Here is a 20741-nt window from a genome sequence, read left to right as displayed (position 1 = left end):
GTAAAAATGCCCTTGGATTTTCACTTTTGCCTATAACAAGTCATTTTAATTTGTGTGCGCCAGCTGCATTTGCACTAACAAGTAGAGAAAGCCGTTCTTTATTTGCGTTGAACCCAGCTGAACAATCACTTTTGTCCTGATGAGCGTATGTATAACCGTTCAACATGCGCCAATACAAGCTACTTTCGTCTGCGTTATAAATTTGCTCGAGAGATAAAGAATCGTCCTGCACGATCTCAAATTTTGACAAATATTCCTCTGCACCTTTTACATCAGCAGATTGCTTTTCACCTCGTAATTTCACACGCCTAATACCGTAACGAACCTTAAAGCCCCTTAGCCACCCATCACTATATGCACAGTTATCACGAAGCTTCATTTCTTGGTGAAAATGCTTGGCTTTTCCTTAATAAGCCATCCTGACACTGGCTTCTTTGATTCATCACGTGTCTGCCTGTACAATTCCACACAGCTTCATCAACACTTAATATGTGCCTTCCTAACAATTTTTCTATTTTGCATTGCTACATCACTCTCACTATTAGCATAACTTGCAAAAATCCTATCTTTTGCCTTCAATATATCACTTAGTGGTTTTACTAACTTTATACTTGGTGCACACAACACTTCTAGGAATTCCAGTTTCAACTTCCTTTAAGCTGAACTTTTTGTTCAAAAGTCATCACAACATGTTTTCTCTTGGCTCTACCGCTTGTTGAAGCCCAGAACAACAGATTTCCTGTGTTGTTGTTGTTGTTGTTTAAGATTCGCTACTTGGAACAAAAAGTTTCAATTAGCACGGGCTCTGGTGAGCCCGTAGTTAGATTTTCTGCATTTCCTGATGCCATAGTATCAGGATGCGAAAAATATGCACAGATAAGAGGGGAAAAGTCTTTGTACGCCGTGGGCAGCCACTAAAACAATACTGGGTCGTTGAGCAGGTGTAGCGGTCACCGCAGCGATGCGGTGGTTGGCTGTGAAACTACATAGGCCTCTCAGGAGTTGAGGCACCGCTTGGGATCGGATAGCAAACAAATAGTTGGAATAAACGAAAGATTGAGGTCCGGCAGTTAGGTCGTGGAGTGTACTATGCACTCTACGGGCACAAACTGAAGATGAGGGCATTTGTTCCTCATTTTCTCCATGTGATATACAGTGGCATTTGCCTGGGCGAGCAGCTGATGCTTCAAAGCTCCACCAGGTAACACCACTGTGCCTAGCTCAAGACTAGTAGTGAAACTACTATCAGATTCCACACCACTTAAGCCAGAAAATTAGTCATCTTCCACATATTGGTGGCCCAAAGCAACATCATGCTGCACATGCCCACATGAACTGTCTGGTGGTGGTGGTGGTGGTATTGGTGTGGAGTGAGGGCAAGGCAGCAGTGGTGATGGTGCAGCCTCACCCTAGAGGCAGGCACGGTGTCACTATCACTGTCTGTATCACACTCATCTGGATAACACTTAGCAGACCCAGTTTAGGGGCCCTGGAAAACCCTATGGGGGCTCTTGGGTCCGATGGAGGAGACCCTTGTGTCCCCTCTCACTTTGTATGAGTTTGAGAGTTGCTCTGTCTCCTTGTCTCGGGGCGACACTCATTGATTTGGCCTCCGTCATGCTGCCTGTTGGGTCGGTGACACATTCGACCCTGAGTCCTGCGAGCTATGTTGCTTGTTCGTGACTCAATTCACTCAGACTGATGATGAATTGCTTCGGCTGTAGCCAGCACGCGCGTTGCGGGGTAGGTTTACGTTATTGCAACGCGCTCGGGTTGACGCTTCCCCGGACGCCCAGAGGCTGCCCCCCCTTTGCTTATAGGGACTTGGACTTGGGGGTGTTGGTCGCTTCGGCCTTGGTTCCGTCTGTGCCCCCTCGTTCTTCCCCTTCGGTGGTTCATTCGGTCTCTTCCCCCCCCCCCCCTGCTTCAGGCCCCTAAACATCTGAGGGCTTCGGGGTCGGGTCAGAGTTTAGAGGTTTCTGAGACTCGGCAGTTTCGGGGGTTGCCCCATCCGGGGTGGCTGCGGAGGCATTCAAGTCTGTTCCTCCTGCTGATGCTCCAGGGTCTGACCAGTGGGCCCCTTCCCTTCCAGCTCTTTCGGTTGCCCCGGCTTTTTCTTGTGAAGGCGTTGCTTTGAAGGACAACTCGACCCCCGGGGCCTGGTGTGGAGGTTCCTGGGGTGGGGGAGGACCTGACTTGGGAGCCTTGGGCTCCATTGGACCCCCGCCTGGATTTTCCGTCTTTCTGAGCGACGCTTACTGTTGCGAGGAGTGGAGTTTTCCTTTCCGCCCTCTACGTACGATTTGGACATGGGTTCTGCTCCTCCCTGGGTTCTGTTTCATGTCCCTATGGATTCTTCGGTTCCGTCTTTCCGGAGGTTTTCGGCTTCCAGTATCTCTCCGCCTTAGGTGCAGTCGGCCATTGCGGCTTACCTCCTGCGTGACCTGGAGTACGCCTCCATAATGGATCCTTCTTCGTTCAGGTTTGGATTGTCGTGTCCTTACTGGATGCGTTATGAGGTTCTGGGGTCATCCTGGCTTGCAGACTGCCCCTTGTTTTCATTGGATACTTGGGACTCATTCTGTCGGACCTGCACGTTTGAGTGGTGCAAGGCGTTGACGGTGGTCCAGGTTTACCTGTGGGGCGATTTTCAGCATCTTAATGAGTCTTTTCGCTCCTGCTCTTTTGTGGGATGTTGGTGCGGTGCAGCTCCATGTGCAAGTTCCTTCCCTGTCGGTTGCTCTTTTGGCTAAGGACTTGCGCGCTCGTGGCTTTTTGGCTTCGGTCCTTCGTTTCTTTTCCCTCCTGGAGCTGTCTTCGGATTTGCTTGAGGAGGATGTTGAGGTGCTTGGGACCATTCCAGGGTCTGACGCCTTGGTCTCAGCTGCTCGGGCGTTGTCTGCCATGTTGAAGCTTTTTGCGCCTATCCTGCGGGAGGCATTGCTGCGGTTTTTTGCTGCGCGCTTCGCGTGTCGTCAAGAGGTCCTGGCTTCCTCTTTGGAATCCACTTGGGCCCTGGTTCTTAGGTTGTCTTCTCCCTTTTGTCCTCTGTTTTTTGAGGCTTCTGCGGTAGAACATTATATTCAGGTGGCTTCTTCCTCTTGCCGCCCTGTCTTGAGTTGTTGGTTCTCCGGGGGATCCGGGGTGTTCCTTCCCAGTGGGGTCGTACCAGGGCGCGCGGTTCCATTCGTCGGGGTGGGCCACAGGTGTCGGGTTCGGTGCCGGTGCCGCCTGAGGTCCCACCTGTGCTTGGTCGGCACGGTGTTCGCTCTGCGCGCAGGTCAGGTTCTCATAAGGGGCAGCGACCCTTTCGCGGTTCGCCCCATTGACGGGTCGATGGGGGGAAGGCTGTCTCTGTTCGCTCACGCCTGGTCTCACGATTTGTGGGCTTTTCGGGTCGTTTCTCACGGCCTGAGGTGGCGTTGGATGGCTCCACCTCCTGCTGGGGGTTCGGGGCTGACGGGGCAGGCTTCCTCTCCTGCGCTCCGTCAGGTCATCTTGGAGTGGGTGCGCCTGGGCGTGGTCGAAACGACTCCATCCATCAGGTGGGTTTCCCGCCTGTTTCCAGTTCCGAAACGGGACTGTGTGGACCTGCGATTCATTCTGGACTTGTCCTGTCTGAACCCTTGGGTTTCTTGCCCCTTGTTTCGGATGACCACTCTATCCCAGGTCTGGCTTCTGTTGGAGCTGGGCACTTGGATGGTGTCCCTGGACCTCAAGGACGCGTATTGGCACGTCCCTATTCATGTGGGGTTCCGGGACTGGCTCGGTTTTGTTGTGGGGCATCAATGCTACCACTTTCGTTGTCTCCCCTTCGGGTTGAACCTGGCACCTCGCATGTTCACACGCCTTACTCGGGTCGTGGTGGCCCGTCTGCGTCTCTTAGGTGTTCGGGTGTTGGCTTACCTCGACGACTGGCTGGTTTGGGCTCCCAGTCGGTCCGCGTGTTTGCTTGCCAGGGATTTGGTGCTTTCCCAGCTCGCAGGGTTCGGGTTCCTGGTGAACTGGCGGAAGTCCCATCTGGTGCCCTCCCAGGTTCGGTCCTGGCTGGGTCTTGTGTGGGACTCTCGGGCCGCTTCCTTGTCTCTTCATCCGAGCCTCTCCTTCGGCTGCGGTCTCGCCTGGGTCTGTTTCTGGGGGGCTTCCGGGTCACCCAGAGGTTGCTCGAGAGTTTGTGCGGCAGCCTGAACTTCGCGATGTTGGTCTACCCGCCGGGTCAGGTTTGGCTTCGTCGGCTGTTCTGGTTCCTTCGGGGACGTCCCTTCCGCCTCTCTCACGATCGCTGGGTTCGACCCCCGGGGGCTTTGTGTCGGCTGCTGCATCGCCGGCTTCCTCTTCGGGTTTTTCGGGGTTCAGTGCCTTGGCGCCTACCCGAGCCCTCGCTCGATGTGTTCACGGACGCGTCGTCCCTAGGCTGGGGTTTTGTGACCAGTGCTCACCAGGCCGGCCAGGGACAGTGGGGTCCGTCCTTCCGTCGGGTCCACAGCACGGTGCGGGAGTTCGCGGTGGTATGATTTGCACTTCGGAGGATTCGGGTTGCCCGCGGATCGACGATCCGGCTCCATTCGGACTGCTCCCCAGTGGTTCATTGTCTGAACCAAGGGGGTTCGATGCGGTCCTTGGCTCTTTGGGGTTGGTCACTTCGGGTGACTCGTCTGCTGAGTTCTTGGGGTTTGGCTCTCCTGGCGGTTCATGTCCAGGGGGTGTCCAACGTTATGGCGGATGGCCTGTTCAGGTTCGTTCCCCTGTCCACGGAATGGACGGTCGATGCCGGCTCCTTCCGTTGGCTCTGCCGGACGTTCGGGCGCCCGGAGGTGGATCTCTTCGCGTTGGCGTGGTCGAGGCGTCTTCCGGTTTATATGGCGCCCTTCCCCAACTGCGAGGCCGTCGGGATCGACGCCTTTCGGCAGGACTGGTCGAGGTGGGGGTTCCTGTACCTCTTTCCCCCAGTTCGGCTGCTGCTCCGGGTCTTGGCTTGCTTGGAGACTTACCAGGGTCGTGTGGTCCTCTTGGCCGCTTGGTGGTCGGCCCAGCCGTGGTTTCAGGCGCTGCTTGCTCGGTGTCCGAACCCGGGGGTTTTTCTGCTGCTCCGCCTCTTTCAGGAGATCGGTCCGGTCCGGTACGAGACTGGTTCGCTCTTCTCCGCGAGTCTTCGCGTTTGGTGTTTTTGACTCGTGTTTATCACCATCTTTATGGTGAGCAGGTGGCTTCCTTGTTGGTTTCTCACCTGCGAGTTTCCTCTTGGCGGCAGTATGAAGTTTCCTGGCGGTCCTTCCGGTTGTTTTTGACCCTTCGTCGTTGCTCCTCGCTTTTGGTTCGGGTGGTGGTGTCCTTTTTCTCTTGGTTGTTTCGGGACCGTCATCTGATGCCTAATACTGTCGCCTCGTATCGTGCAGCGCTGGCAGAGCCGCTGCAGCTTGCTTTCGGTATTGATGTTACTTCTGCATCGTTTCGCAAGCGGTCTCGGGCGTTGTTTCACCTCCGGCCTGTTCATGCACCGCCTGAGCCGTCCTGGTCCTTGGACAGAGTGCTCTTCTATCTTTCCACTCCTTGGTTTGTGGTGGCCCCTTCAGTTCAAGATTGCTTTGCTAAGGCTCTTTTTCTGTTGGCATTAGCCTCTGGGGGTCGTGTGGCGGAGCTTCATGCTCTTCTCCGGCTTTTTTCCGGAGCAAAAAATTGGGGTTTTTGCTCCTTTGGTCGTGGTCTTCGGTTTGTTTGTTTGCAGTCGTCTCCCTCTTTTCTGGCGAAGAATGAGACTGCTGCTTTCCGGAGGGGTCCTTGGGTTGTTGATGCGTGGTTTGTCAGGCCGGGGGTTCACCATGTGTTATGTCCGGTTGCAGCCCTCCGCCGTTATCTGCGCGCCACGGCTTCAGTGTCCGGGGACGCGCTTTGGGTTGATCCGGTTTCCCTTCTTCCCTATTCGCGGGTTCGGGTCTCTCAGGTCGTCCGCAGGGTTATTAAATCCAGCCAGCCTGCGGTCTATCCCCGTGCCCATGACGTTCGTAAGTTCGCTGCGCTTGCGAACTTACGAACGAACTTGTCTTCGGCAATATGTTTTGGGCTGACATTCGGGCACAGGGATTTTGGCGGTCAAACAGGGTCCTGGCTGCATGCTACCTTGTTAACGTTCCTGGGCCCAGTCGGGCCTGTGTTGCCTTAGGTTGGCGGTTGCAGCTCGTGGTCTCGGCTTCGTCTTGAGGTGTGGAGCACCGACCGCCTCCCGGGTAAGTGCCCTTGGTTTTCTTTGTAGTCTTTGGTGAGGTAGCTCCGGGGAGCCGCAGGGGCTCCCCCCAGAAAACCAGCGTTGAATGTAATGAAACGCCATTTTCTGGGTGAGTCCCGGAGGCTCCCGGCATCCCTCCCGCCCTCCGGTCGGCGGTTTTTCACGGTTTTTGATGTCCAGCCTCAGAACTGGGGTGTGGATCACCGGTTCAGGGGTCTGGGGCTCCCCCTTTCCCCTCCCAGGGAGAGGGGAGCTGCGCAGACATGCGGCGTGGCTCGTGTGACGTCATGCTGGTTTGCTTGTTTTTCTTTTGGGGAGTTGTCCACTCGTTTGTCAATTTTTGTTGTTAACCAGAATAGGTTTTTTTGGGGGGCGCTTACCTTTCTGGGTGCCGGTCCCGGTCGATGGCAGATATAGAATGCTCCAAATCACATGTGCATTCTATGGGCCATTACTCCCCGTGCCTCTGTGAGGGGGGGCCAGGTTCTGGCTCGTGGTCCCCGGTAGGCCTAGAACTTCACCCGCATCGACTGATGCAAAATAGTTAGGATATCCATATCAGCCATGGATAGCTCCGGGGAGCCTCCGGGACTCACCCAGAAAATGGCGTTTCATTACATTCAACGCTGGTTTTTTTTTCTTGCGCACAGGGGTGTAAATGTCCTCAGGACCCCCGAGCAATGGAAGGGTTAAATATGCCAAAACTAGAAGACAGAAGAAAAAGAGGTGATATGATCACTACATACAAAATAGTAACAGGAATTGATAAAATCGATAGGGAAGATTTCCTGAGACCTGGAACTTTAAGAACAAGAGGTCATAGATTTAAACTAGCTAAACACAGATGCCGAAGAAATATAAGAAAATTCACTTTTGCAAACAGAGTGGTAGACGGTTGGAACAAGTTAGGTGAGAAGGTGGTGGAGGCCAAGACCATCAGTAGTTTCAAAGCGTTATATGACAAAGAGTACTGGGAAGACGGGACACCACGAGCGTTGCTCTCATCCTGTAACTACACTTGGGTAATTACACCTATGTAATTACATCAACTGAAGGAAAATAGTTATGGTATCCATATCAGCCATGGATAGCTCCGGGGAGCCTCTGGGATTCACCCAGAAAATGGCGTTTCATTACATTCAATGCTTTTTTTTTTTTTTTTTTTTTTTTTTTTTTTTTTTTTTTTTTTTTTTTTTTACTGTTACATAACTCTTGAGTTAATTAGGTATTCCCAATAGGGAAACTATAATTTCATAATATAAATTAATTTTGAATTTACAGTACAATATTCTTATTTTATAGAAGAAATATAAAGATAATTACAGTGGAAGGAAAGCAGATATGTTTATACAAGATGTCGATAAGAGTTCAAGATGACTTTAAAGACTTAGTTAATATTACATGTGATCTTCTAATGAATTTGTTTGCTTCAGCCCCTTTGTTGTTTAGTGAGGATCAAAACATCATACCCTCATGGTTGTTTGTATCAGTGTTGTGTTTATTTGTTCCAGTCTCAATACTGTAGCTTAGTCTTACAAAGCCAGTTTATTCTAAGTAAATGACTCTTTAGTTTTTAATTATTTTTTTTTTTTTTTAGAAACTTGCTCAACGTTTTCTACGATGGTTGGATGCAGAAATTCGGCTCAATCACGTACAGAGCAGCAATATCCGACCAAAATTCCCTATTTTGTGGGAACAGTTTCTTGAAAATAATGAACTAACTGACAAAATAGAAACTGGATATTGCTGAAGTGTGTGCATGCATGTGTGAGTGCTGTTACTTGCCATGCAGTGTTAGTGAATGCTGTGTATTACACTGGTGTCACTGCTTGGTGAAGTAAGGTACACTGGTGTCACTGCTTGGTGAAGTAAGGTACACTGGTGTCACTGCTTGGTGAAGTAAGGTACACTGGTGTCACTGCTTGGTGAAGTAAGTTACACTGGTGTCACTGCTTGGTGAAGTAAGGTACACTGGTGTCACTGCTTGGTGAAGTAAGGTACACTGGTGTCACTGCGTGGTGAAGTAAGGTACACTGGTGTCACTGCTTGGTGAAGTAAGGTACACTGGTGTCACTGCTTGGTGAAGTAAGGTACACTGGTGTCACTGCTTGGTGAAGTAAGGTACACTGGTGTCACTGCTTGGTGAAGTAAGGTACACTGGTGTCACTGCTTGGTGAAGTAAGGTACACTGGTGTCACTGCTTGGTGAAGTAAGGTACACTGGTGTCACTGCTTGCTGAAGTAAGGTACACTGGTGTCACTGCTTGCTGAAGTAAGGTACACTGGTGTCACTGCGTGGTGAAGTAAGGTACACTGGTGTCACTGCTTGGTGAAGTAAGGTACACTGGTGTCACTGCTTGGTGAAGTAAGGTACACTGGTGTCACTGCTTGGTGAAGTAAAGTACACTGGTGTCACTGCTTGGTGAAGTAAGGTACACTGGTGTCACTGCTTGGTGAAGTAAGGTACACTGGTGTCACTGCTTGGTGAAGTAAGGTACACTGGTGTCACTGCTTGGTGAAGTAAAGTACAGAAAAATGATATAATCTCATCGTAAAGTTGATGTACCAAGTTTTGATCAAGTGGCCAAGAAAGTTAATATTGTGAGCTGGCATAATTATTTTTCAAGTACAAATAGTAAGAAAGATATAGAGTAGTATTTAATACTGAAGATATCCTGGTTTTTAAATTAGTTATTTAACAAAGATGTTAATTGCTTAAATTTGTATTTTGATGAAGCTATTATCTAAATATAAATATTTTGAGTACACTACCATCGGCTCTATTTAATTGTGTCCATCCCAAAATAGTCTAACCTAACCCAAGATATAATTTCAAGTCATTTAAGATATGTCGTCAGATTCTGTTTGAACTCGCTGAATTTTTTTTCTCCAAGGTTATGCTCTGTTGGGTGAGTAACTGTCTTTGTAATGTCCTTTTTTTCTGTAAAAATATATATATATATATATATATGTTATGATGTGTTCAATTAAGAACCAGATACTTTATTCAATGAATAACAGTGTACTAGAACTTTTGGAAGTGAAAAATTCCTATGACACCTCATATCAGATGATTTCATCAATGTGATTAACGTGTCCGATAATTGCAATGATACAATGTAAATATGACTAGTAATACTGATTGTTGTGTACTGTATATTTGTATATTTGCATATTATATATTTGCACTATTATAAGCTGCACCCCTTTTTGGGGGGGCACTTTCATTACTGTTGACTCGTTGCTTCATCCAGATGGTTAAATACCTGTACCACTTCACTGTAAGCCACCAACACCAGCACCACTGTTGGTGGTGTTGGTTGGTGTCAAAATTGAATTACCACAACTTCAGCGGTCAAGTCAGCCATTTCTACCCACCCTTATAGCGTTACTTTTACCCATGCCCAAAAACCTTTAACACTTTCGCGAAACGGAGTTTGAAAAAAAAACTTTCCCCAACTGAAATGAGCGTGTTGGCGATCGAGCGGCAACATTTAAAAGTGTATACTCTTTTGACTGTCCTGACGTTAATTTTCGATGTATGTATTTCATTTTTGTACCGATAGAATGTTCTAGAAGAACATAAGTATAAAATGTCATCAAAACATAAGTTAGATCAGCACCAAATAAAAAACTTCGTCGATCACTAGCCGTGAGCTCCAGACAGCAACGAAATGTTTCTACTATCTTCAGGGTTGTCAACTCCACACTTGTCCTACAGGGTTAATTTTGGTATCACTGAAATCTCAATAAAATTCTCTACACGGACATATGCATATAAATATAGAATCAATGTCGCAACCGACCCAAAAGAGTGTGGGAAGTGGCCGAAGTGTTACCCACGGCGGCATATCGGCGAAACCTGCATTGAAAAGTGTATATTCAATTCACTGTCCTGACATTATTTTTCGATGTACGTATTTCATTTTTGTACCAATGTGTTCGCAATAGAATGTTCTAGAAGAACACAAGTATAAAACGTCACATAAGGATGCGTTCGACCAGCAACAAATATAAAAACTATGTCGATCATACTCGTCGTGTCAATAATACAATTGTTTTACCACGATGATTCACTGCCATGCCGTTCTTCCAAATAAGCTCTTCGGCTATTAGAGAAAACGTAAATTTCATGGTGAACATTTCTAAACTATCCCCAAGTAGATCGGATCGAAATTGGAATTTATACAAATATTTATTCTCGTGATGCCCGCCAGTGTCACCCTTGCGGAACCCGCACAAAACTTAGTGACGCGCTCGTGCACCACCGAGTGGCGAAAGTGTTAATAGTGTGAAATAAAACTGAAAATCACTCATTAGTATGTAATTTCATACTAGTTTTATGTAATTGTACTTAATTTTTTTGGGGGGGGGTTTCCATATTTGAGATTTTTATTTTTAAAAAAGGTTTAATAGGGTAGGAGTATAAATGTGTATAGTACATGACCCCCTATTGTAATAAGTCAGTACCAGTACAGTATTTAGGTCAAGGTAGCAAAGAGTTGTATGTAGTTACCATCATTCTAATCCTATTTTTATATAGTCAGAACAAAGAGGTTTAAGTCTTCAGATACATTTAATGTTATCAAGCTTCTATGAAAGCATTTGTAATTTGGCTACATTTAAGTGTTTCTTTTCTTATTATGTTGCAAATTGCAACTTCATTGCTTGGCAATATTTGGGAGCATATTGAAAATTCATAAGACATGATAAAAGTCAAGGTTTGTGAGAGACGGCACACACACACCACCTCCCTCAATATAATACAGAGTTCACAGCAATTTTTAATGTAAATTTAATGTTGATGATGGGTCTTAAAATCAGGGTCTGTATTTTTTTTTTTTAATTAATTAATGTTTTTCAGTATGTCCAGAATTTGCTATGCTGTTTAGAAGTGTTTATTCTAAATAATAAAAATACAGGTATTTGTTTATGTTTACTCAAGTGATTGACTGAAAATGGAGTCTTTATTTAATGTATCTCTCAAGTATTACACAAGTTGTATTCGTAGTTAGGCTCACAAACACCAATGTACAACAAAATTAACTTTTTAAGAATTGCTCAGAGTTATTTTTTAGTAATCTAATAACTCCACTCTCTTGGATTGTAGCATTGAGAACACACTGCACATGGATGTAATGGTTTAGGGTAAGCACTATATTACTAAAGCATGACAATATTGTATATATTTGTTTTGTAATGGCACGTAAGACCACAAAAACATTGCTGTAACAGAAGTTAGCACAATACTTCTTGTTCCACTAAGCACATTCCTGATCCACTCTCCATTTATATAGCCAGTAATATCATGATAGACTGAATCAGATAGGGCATAACCTGCTGCAGGCTGTACAGAGTTTAGAGTTAAAAATTATAACATCTTACTATATAAGAAAATCATTTGGGCAGGACGACATGGTACCGGCACTAGAGGAATATTTTCAAACAACTGTCACTGCAGGGTCATGTAGGGTGCTAAAATGCCACTGAAGAAAGCCGTGGATTACATAACAGGGTGGCAGCCAAAGGCAGGCTTTGGTTAACAACCACTTACCACATTGATTTATCTTTGGTGGCAGCATCATATGAAATCCCACCCTCACATATAATCCCAGCCTCTCACACAATGCCACCCTCACCCATAATCCCAGCCTCTCACACAATGCCACCCTCACATATAATCCCAGCCTCTCACACAATGCCACCCTCACCCATAATCCCAGCCTCTCACACAATGCCACCCTCACCCATAATCCCAGCCTCTCACACAATGCCACCCTCACCTATAATCCCAGCCTCTCACACAATGCCACCCTCACCCATAATCCCAGCCTCTCACACAATGCCAGCCTCTCACACAATGCTACCCTCACATATAATCCCAGCTTCTCACACAATGCCACCCTCACATATAATCCCAGCTTCTCACACAATGCCACCCTCACATATAATCCCAGCTTCTCACACAATGCCACCCTCACATATAATCCCAGCTTCTCACACAATGCCACCCTCACATATAATCCCAGCTTCTCACACAATGCCACCCTCACATATAATCCCAGCTTCTCGCACAATGCCGCCCTCACATAATCCCAGCCTCTCACACAATGCCACACTCACATATGATCCCAGCTTCTCACACAATGCCACCCTCACCCATAATCCCAGCCTCTCACACAATGCCAGCTTCTCACACAATGCCGCCCTCACATATAATCCCAGCCTCTCACACAATGCCACCCTCACATATAATCCCAGCCTCTCACACAATGCCACCCTCACATATAATCCCAGCCTCTCACACAATGCCGCCCTCACATATAATCCCAGCCTCTCACACACTGTCACCCTCACATATAATCCCAGCCTCTCACACAATGCCACCCTCACATATAATCCCAGCCTTCCACACAATGCCACCCTCACCCATAATCCCAGCCTCTCACACAATGCCAGCTTCTCACACAATGCCGCCCTCACATATAATCCCAGCTTCTCACACAATGCCGCCCTCACATATAATCCCAGCTTCTCACACAATGCCGCCCTCGCATATAATCCCAACCTCTCACACAATGCCACCCTCACATATAATCCCAGCCTCTCACACAATGCCGCCCTCACATATAATCCCAGCCTCTCGCACAATGCCACCCTCACATATATTGCCAGCCTCTCACACAATGCCACCCTCACATATAATCCCAGCCTCTCACACAATGCCAGCCTCTCACACAATGCCACCCTCACATATAATCCCAGCCTCTCACACAATGCCAGCCTTACATATAATGCCAGCCTCTCACACAATGCCAGCCTTACATATAATCCCAGCCTCTCACACAATGCCACCCTCACATATAATGCCAGCCTCTCACACAATGCCACCCTCACATATAATCCCAGCCTCTCACACAATGCCAGCCTCTCACACAATGCCACCCTCACATATAATCCCAGCCTCTCACACAATGCCAGCCTTACATATAATGCCAGCCTCTCACACAATGCCACACTCACATATAATGCCAGCCTCTCACACAATGCCACCCTCACATATAATGCCAGCCTCTCACACAATGCCACCCTCACATATAATGCCAGCCTCTCACAATACCACCCTCACATATAATGCCAGCCTCTCACACAATGCCACACTCACATATAATGCCAGCCTCTCACAATGCCACCCTTACATATAATGCCAGCCTCTCACAATACCACCCTCACATATAATGCCAGCCTCTCACACAATGCCACACACATATAATGCCAGCCTCTCACACAATGCCACCCTTACATATAATGCCAGCCTCTCACACAATGCCACCCTCACATATAATGCCAGCCTCTCACACAATGCCACCCTCACATATAATCCCAGCCTCTCACACAATGCCACCCTCTCACACAATGCCACCCTCACATATAATCCCAGCCTCTCACACAATGCCAGCCTCTCACACAAGTTGTGGTCGTTACTGCCTTTGCTACCGTACACGGTCCCTGCAACATCCTCACTCACTTGTGCTGTGCTTTGACTGTTACCCCTCATGTGGGCCTCTTTCCTTTCACTACTTTCCTTTTTCTGTATGGATTTCTGTGCTTGCAAGTGTCCCTCTTGGTTCATGTTAACAATCTCTACTCGTGTTGTTCCATCCTTACCCCACCATGGAGGGACCCACTTGCAAAATTTTGCATGACCTTGACCCCACATGGTAAAGGCTCTACCCCTCTTACAGTTATGAAACCCCTTTCCTAGAAAACTTTTCTTTACATTCACATTCCATTGCCCTCTTCACAGATGGGTCAAGTCTGCCGATGGTGTACGCAACTCCATTGTCTTTCCTTTTTAAACTTGTACGTGCCAACTACCTCTGGAGACTAGCAGAACTTTATGCAATCTTGTGAGCAGTGCGTCAACTGCTTTCCTTATGTCAGTGTTCCTTTGTCATTGTGGTTGATTTGCAGTGGCCCCGGATTCATTTAACCCTGTTCATTTTGTGGTAATCGATATTCAGTGTTGGCTGCTGCTTATCTCTAGTAGATTTAAGACAGTTAAGTTTTGCTGGGTTCCCAGCCATATTGGTATTACCTTAAATGAACGTGCAGATACTGCTACTAAGGAGGCTATCCACACTTGTCCTATTTTCAAAAAAAGAAGCCATTCCTTATTCAGATTTCTACCCAGTCATTCATTCCTCAATCGGAGGCTACTGGCAGGATCATTGGTCCGAGGTTATGGGTAACAAACTGCACACTCTTGTAGGTAACCTATCCCTTTGGCCTTCCTTCTGCCACTGTAATAGATGGTGGAATTGGCTTTGACTAGATTACATATTGGCCATGGACACTTAATGAAATGCCGCCCTGCTCTTTAGTGTCCAAACTGCATTGTCCCACTTACAGCTGTGTACCTTCTTGTGGAATGTCTCGATTTTCAGGACGATCGTATGGCTTACTCAACTAATGTCCCTTGACAAAATCCTTGGCGAATCTGATACCTTTTATATCGCTCGCCTTGATTGCTTTTGTTCTCATACTGGCGTCCTCAGTGATATTTAGTGCCTTTTGAATATCCCGCAACACTGATGATGCGGCATAGTCTTCCCGACTTGGTGCCTTCTTTTAATAATCATTTACTTACAATTCCACTATCACACATAATCCTGCCCTTACATGTAATCCTACCATCATAAACAAATCCCAGCCCCCAGCTATTCAACATATATCAAAAACTTTTGTGCTTCCTAACTGTATTCGATGTTAGTCAGCAGGTAGGGAGCAGTTGTTCAGAGTAAATAAGAGGCGATTGATGAGCAGCAGTGTCTTTCCTCTTGGGATTTGTCGCTTAAAATGTGACTCTACCTTAGTAACCATCAGGGAAATTCAGGTGTTATATTTTGCTGGCTCACAAGATTCAGTTGTCTGTTCCCTCAACATCATGTGTGTGGGTCATATAAATTGTTATACGCTAGAGGTTAAGCCTTAAATTAATTTGCGAATAACTGCACCCCATTAGAGTTGCTGGCTTTTCCTTGTTCATTGTTGTAACAGGGTTAGATTAGGGCTTCTTAGTCAAAATGATTCTTATTACAATCGGGGAATATGGATCTGGTTCCATACTTCAGGTTGTAGGTGACATAGACCGGTGCAGTGTAACAAGTACCTATTGCTGTTACTGTTAAACATCCAGAGTTTGACCTTTTTCCATTGTCTCTGGATCATAATAGACTTCCTTATTGGTAGGTGGAGAGTCAAGTTGGCAGGTCGTCAGTTTTCTGATGCTGAGATAGACGTTATCTTTGATTTCTGATTACCTTGGCTTGGTCATGAGATCTTTTTCCTCTCCTGTTGAAGACAAGATGACAGTGTTTTCCATTTAAGCTGACCTGGGTTCAGGTTAGTAGACCTGCTGGACATTTTATGCTTGCTTACCTTTCCCTACCATACATTTTAAATTGAGTGAGTTTCCTTTCAACTTAGGGCTCTGTAATTGCTTCTTTAGCTAGTATGGATGAAGCCGCCATTTAATATTATTTAAAAGTTTTGGTTTCTTTCTCCCTAAACCAAGAGTGGTATGAAGCTATTTTCCATGGAATAAGAATGCGTTTCTTCGGCTGAACTGCTGGTAACAAGCTACATGCTCTTAAGAGCAGTGTATCCCCATGGCTTTCCTCCTCCTACCACCGTAACCAGCTGTGGTGAGGTTATGTACAGTGGCACCTCGACCTATGATAATTTCGAGTTACTATGTAAATTTGATCGAAAAATGCGACTCAACTTACGATAGTGTCATCGACTAATGATATTTGTTGGTACACGTTTGGGTCGACCGAGCGCGTGGTTCCCGGTCACGCGGGCCAACCTGCCTCAGTTTACTAGAGCTGCCCGCTTACTGACGATCACGCCTATAAGAAATTCCACTTTTATGGTGATTTTTTGCTTTTTGAACATAAAACTGATTATTATATATCATGCCATGGATCCCAAGAAAGTCAGTGGTAAGGTTCAACCTAAGAAAATAGTTGTGAGTTGAGGCAGTAGAGGATATCCCTTCCTCATTAAGAAAATGTGTGAAGTATGGGAAGAACTGCAAAGTTTTGTTGAAAAAACTCGCCCAGATAAAGCTGTAGCAGGCCGTTGCATTAACCTTTTAAATGACAATGTGATGTCTTACTACAGACAAGTGTTAAAATGTAGGGAAAAACAAGTGTTTTTAGACATTCTCTGACAAGCAAGCAGTGAGCCACAAGGAGGTCCTAGTGGTATGCAGGCAAAACATGCCAGAGTGTGTATCCCAGAAAAGTCATCACTGCCTGATGTTATAATGGAAGGGGACTCTCCTAAACAGTAACACCTCTTCTCCTTCCCCCTCATCACCATCTTCCATACGCCATCAAGAGTCCTCCATAAAGGTAAGATAAACATATGTACTGTATTGTAGTTAGAGAACAAAATTGTATTCAGTATAAAATGTATTTGTAAGTTAATATTTTGGAGGGTGGGGAATGGATTAATTCAATTCCCTTTATTTCTTATGGGAAAAATCGCTTCGACTTACGATCCCTCTCTGGGAACGGATTACCATCGTAGGTCGAGGCCCCACTGTATTGGCCATACACGTTTAACTCATGGGCATTTAATGACGTGCCGCCCAGCTCCTTGTTGCTCAAACTGCATTGTCACTTTTACGGTCATGTATATCCTTGTTGAATGTCCTGCCTTCCAGGATGAGCATGTGTCTTGCTGTCCGACCATCCCTCGCGGTCACTTGTCCCCCTCGATAGAATTCTTGGTGAATTGGATACCTTTGATATCGTTCGCCTAATGCGTTTTTGTTCTCATATTGGCATCCTTAGTGATATTTAGCACCTTTGAATACCCCCCACATTTGATGGTGCATAGCCTTTCTGGCTTGGTGCCTTCTTTTGATAATTACTTACTTGGGCTGAACTGGCTCAGATAAATTTTGAGCTGTGTTCTCTTTCCTTGATGAATCACAATGGGATCTCGTTCAGACAAACTAGAGTAGGATTCTGGTGGTAATAATTTTTAGTCTTGTCAGAAGTTCCACGTTATAATTTAGTATTTCACCGGTGCGTATGCGGGCGTGTGCTTGCCTGTTTGTCTGCCTGCCTGTCTCTCTCTCTCTTTATAAATTCAATTGATATGTTTTAAGTAAGAGTTGTAGTAGACTAGTTGAACTTAGTTACCCTCTTAGCTCTTTTCCTGCATCTTACCTATGTGTGTACATTCACACTGCAGTGTCACTCAGGTTTTAAAAGTTTTCTCCACCTCATCACCCCCTCAATAATGTTTTCTCAGTCTTTGTTTTTCTACTCTTTCAGTTATCTTCTCATTTACCCTCACTTGTATGTGGCTCCTCATTCTCGTTTTCTCAGAGCGATGACACATGGCTTTTGACAGGGAAGAAATTGTCAACTCTAATTATTATTAATCACCATTTGTATAAAAATATATTTATAATATTTTATATTTTTGTCTATGCTTTTGCATGATTAAAGATGAGTTTAATTTATTTCAAAATGCAGAAATGATGTGTGGATAGTAACAAAAATGTAAAAAAGATACCTTTGATAAAAACTGAATCTTTTGATTAGGGAAATTTCTAAATATTTGTGTTATAAATTTGTTGTAAACTTTTGACCTTGTATGATTATTTTTTTGTGGTGTTAGATCAAGTCCTTAAGAATTGTTATTAAAAGAATAAAACAAATTCACCATTGATTTTAAACACTTAAACATACTTTAATATTGATTTCCTATAGATGTGTAAGATATAATAAGTTAGGAATCTGTATAGTATGTACTTGCACATTTCTAAATTTCTTTTATTTAATATGTTTTACAGAATTTTTAATATGTTTAAGAAGGAATAATTCTTTAGATTTGAATTATTTCTTTCACACTATAATATTTATAATGTATGTAATGTAGAGAGTGAGGGAGTTTGAGTGGGCATATACATGCATGAATACAAATGTATATACAGTCAAAAAACACTACAAAAGTTGACTGCATTTAACATACAGTTTTGGCCACTGACAACTGTATATTATATACTATACAGTAAAATAAATAATAATTTTTAATGCTCGTTTCCTTAAAAATTCATGTGACAGTCATAAAATAATGACTCAAGAGGCCCCGAGTCTCATTTAGAACAATGTTTTCAGATTAATAATTCATTAATATTTTGCTTGAAAATAGTTGAACCTATAGCTAGTTTTTGATCTACACTGTCTATTCTATCTCATATATAATAGGGTAGCAGCACAGTGCTGTGTATACCTAATTTTGTTAATAAAAAAATACTCAAAACTAATAATAAAATTATGATGTTTAGGCATTTTAATTTTACCACCAAAAATGCAGCATTATAAATCTAGCAAAACTATCTGATGGTACAGTTAAAGGATTTTCAACAATAGAACTTGTTTTGCAGAGAATTTCACGTAGATTATTTTATATACTCGTTCCCGATGTCTCGCAGGTCCTTTGCCTCCGTGGTGCTCTTGTGGCGGACCCGTTGCAGGTCGCGACCGAACTGGGTTCCCATTTTTAATGTTAGTTCTGGTTCTCATCTTCCCCAATCCTTCCTTCCTTCGTAAGCCTATTCTTGAATCTCGTCCTTTAAATTTCTGTACTCATCTTCGCCTTCCCTATAATGATCCTTTTTCTCTCTGAGCTTCAGTCTGCCCTGGCCCTCTGCGGTTCTATGGCGGCGGGCTCCGATGGCATTCATTATGAAGTGCTGCCCCATCTCCCTCCATGCATGTCTCAGTATTTACTGAGTCTGTACAATCGGATCTGGGAGTTGTCGTCAATCCCTTAAGACTTTATGGTCATTCCCTTGTGTACAGGGATTCTGCTGAGGTTTTTAGGGTTAATCTTTGGCACTCGTTTGTCTTGGTCAAGCTTGGTTAAACTTACACTTCCATTTATCTTCTTTTTCCTCTCTTTTCTGTTCATTGTTTCTCTTACGTTCCCTTACTATCCTCTTCTTATTCCTATTACTATCTCCTCTCATTCGGTGGTTTTAATAGGAGCTGCCTCGTATGGGCCAATAGGCCCTCTGCAGTTCTTGTTGCTACTACTATCCCCTCTACTACATCTTACTTTGCTCCTCACCGCTATTGCCTATTTATTGCCTGCATCTACTTCCTCATCGCAATCGACTTGAAAATGGTCCAGGACGGACCGAAACGTCGTCGTCCCTTCACCTTCTAGTGTGTTGTCTGGTTTACATAATTTAGCCATGTTATTGTGACTCATCGCCTGCTCACCAATGGTATTTGTGCTTGGGGTTCTACTACCCAAAATCATTTACATCCTCTAATTACTCAATACAAAGCTGCTTTTAGGACAATATCTAACTCTGGCCCCAGACATCACTCGGTACCCCTTCTCAAATCTCTGAATATGTTAGATATTAAGTCACTGCACATCCTTTCATGTGTAATTTATATATATAAAACGCTGAACTGTAATGTCAATCCTGACCTTAAAAGCTTCCTAGAACGTCCCCCTCCCTGTTCAGCTTGTTGATGCCGTGAGGCATCATGTGCCGCTTAGTGGGCGGCTGCCGGAGTGTGATGCTCCTTGGAACAGTCCTCTGTTCTTTTGTGGCCTTGTGCTCCTGCTGCTGTCCTCTCAAATTTTTTTTTTTTTTTTTTTTTGAGATATATACAAGAGTTGTTACATTCTTGTACAGCCACTAGTACGCGTAGCGTTTCGGGCAAGTCCGTAATCCTATGGTCCCTGGAATACGATCCCCTGCCGCGAAGAATCGTTTTTTCATCCAAGTACACATTTTACTGTTGCGTTAAACAGAGGCTACAGTTAAGGAATTGCGCCCAGTAAATCCTCCCCGGCCAGGATACGAACCCATGACATAGCGCTCGCGGAACGCCAGGCGAGTGTCTTACCACTACACCACGGAGACTGTTTTACGAAATTGTGCTGAACAACTTTTCCTTCTGTTTCGTTTTTCTCCCCCCTCTTCTCCTATCTGCTTATCGTTTCCTGCCGACCTTTTGCTTGTTTTGATTATTCCTTTGGACTTCTTCTATTTTGACGCCCGGGTGCTTGAGGAGGCATACTCTTGCACCCGTAGAACTGTAGTACCCAACGTCGAGAGCGAGGGGAACCTTTTATTGTCAATCCCCCTTTTGTCACTGAACCCAATCTCGATGGACTGATGGTTCTTAACCCTTCAATTGCATCGCATCATATGATGCTTTGACCGACTTGCAGTAAATTGCGCATCGCATCATGTAATGCTTTGGAGTACTACGCAAGATTTAGACGGCCCTCGGATACACGGGGTTCACCACACCTTCATCAGGGCTCTTGTAAACAGACGCTATTTAAAAAAAAAATCGTGGGCCAAACTCCTGGGTGTTAGGGGCCTCAGTATTGAGCCAGCTACCAAGCCTGACGCACGCAGCATGAGCTTACAGCACTGCTGTTCAGCTTGTGACCACAGCATC

At 45.3% G+C, this 20741-nt stretch overlaps 2 protein-coding genes across 5 annotated transcripts in view; both read left to right on the top strand.

The window, feature by feature from the left end:
- The window catches only part of LOC123775177 (uncharacterized), a 73563-nt gene extending 64567 nt beyond the window's left edge, over positions 1–8996 (top strand). For all 4 annotated transcript variants that reach the window (XM_045770128.2, XM_069319102.1, XM_045770127.2 and 1 more), the window contains exon 8: positions 7821–8996. In XM_045770128.2, the coding sequence (XP_045626084.2) occupies positions 7821–7973 (153 nt within the window). In that variant the 3' untranslated portion in view covers positions 7974–8996. The remainder of the gene's footprint in view (positions 1–7820) is intronic.
- Positions 8997–10263: 1267 nt separating this feature from the next.
- Positions 10264–18341, top strand: LOC138359681 (uro-adherence factor A-like). The gene has a single exon (XM_069319101.1). The coding sequence runs from the start codon at positions 11849–11851 to the stop codon at positions 13355–13357; it is 1509 nt and encodes a 502-aa protein (XP_069175202.1). The 5' UTR covers positions 10264–11848; the 3' UTR covers positions 13358–18341.
- Positions 18342–20741: the final 2400 nt, after the last annotated feature.

Source organism: Procambarus clarkii, chromosome 92 (assembly GCF_040958095.1).
Source record: "Procambarus clarkii isolate CNS0578487 chromosome 92, FALCON_Pclarkii_2.0, whole genome shotgun sequence".
NCBI classification, from domain to species: Eukaryota; Metazoa; Arthropoda; class Malacostraca; order Decapoda; family Cambaridae; genus Procambarus; species Procambarus clarkii.
Note: the sequence above shows the minus strand (reverse complement) of the source record. Positions and strands in the feature narration are given on the sequence as shown.

What these genes read in the sequence shown, in the direction of transcription:
- LOC138359681 (XM_069319101.1), top strand. Translation starts at nt 11,849, where the DNA reads ATGCCACCCTCACCCATAATCCCAGCCTCTCACACAATGCCACCCTCA.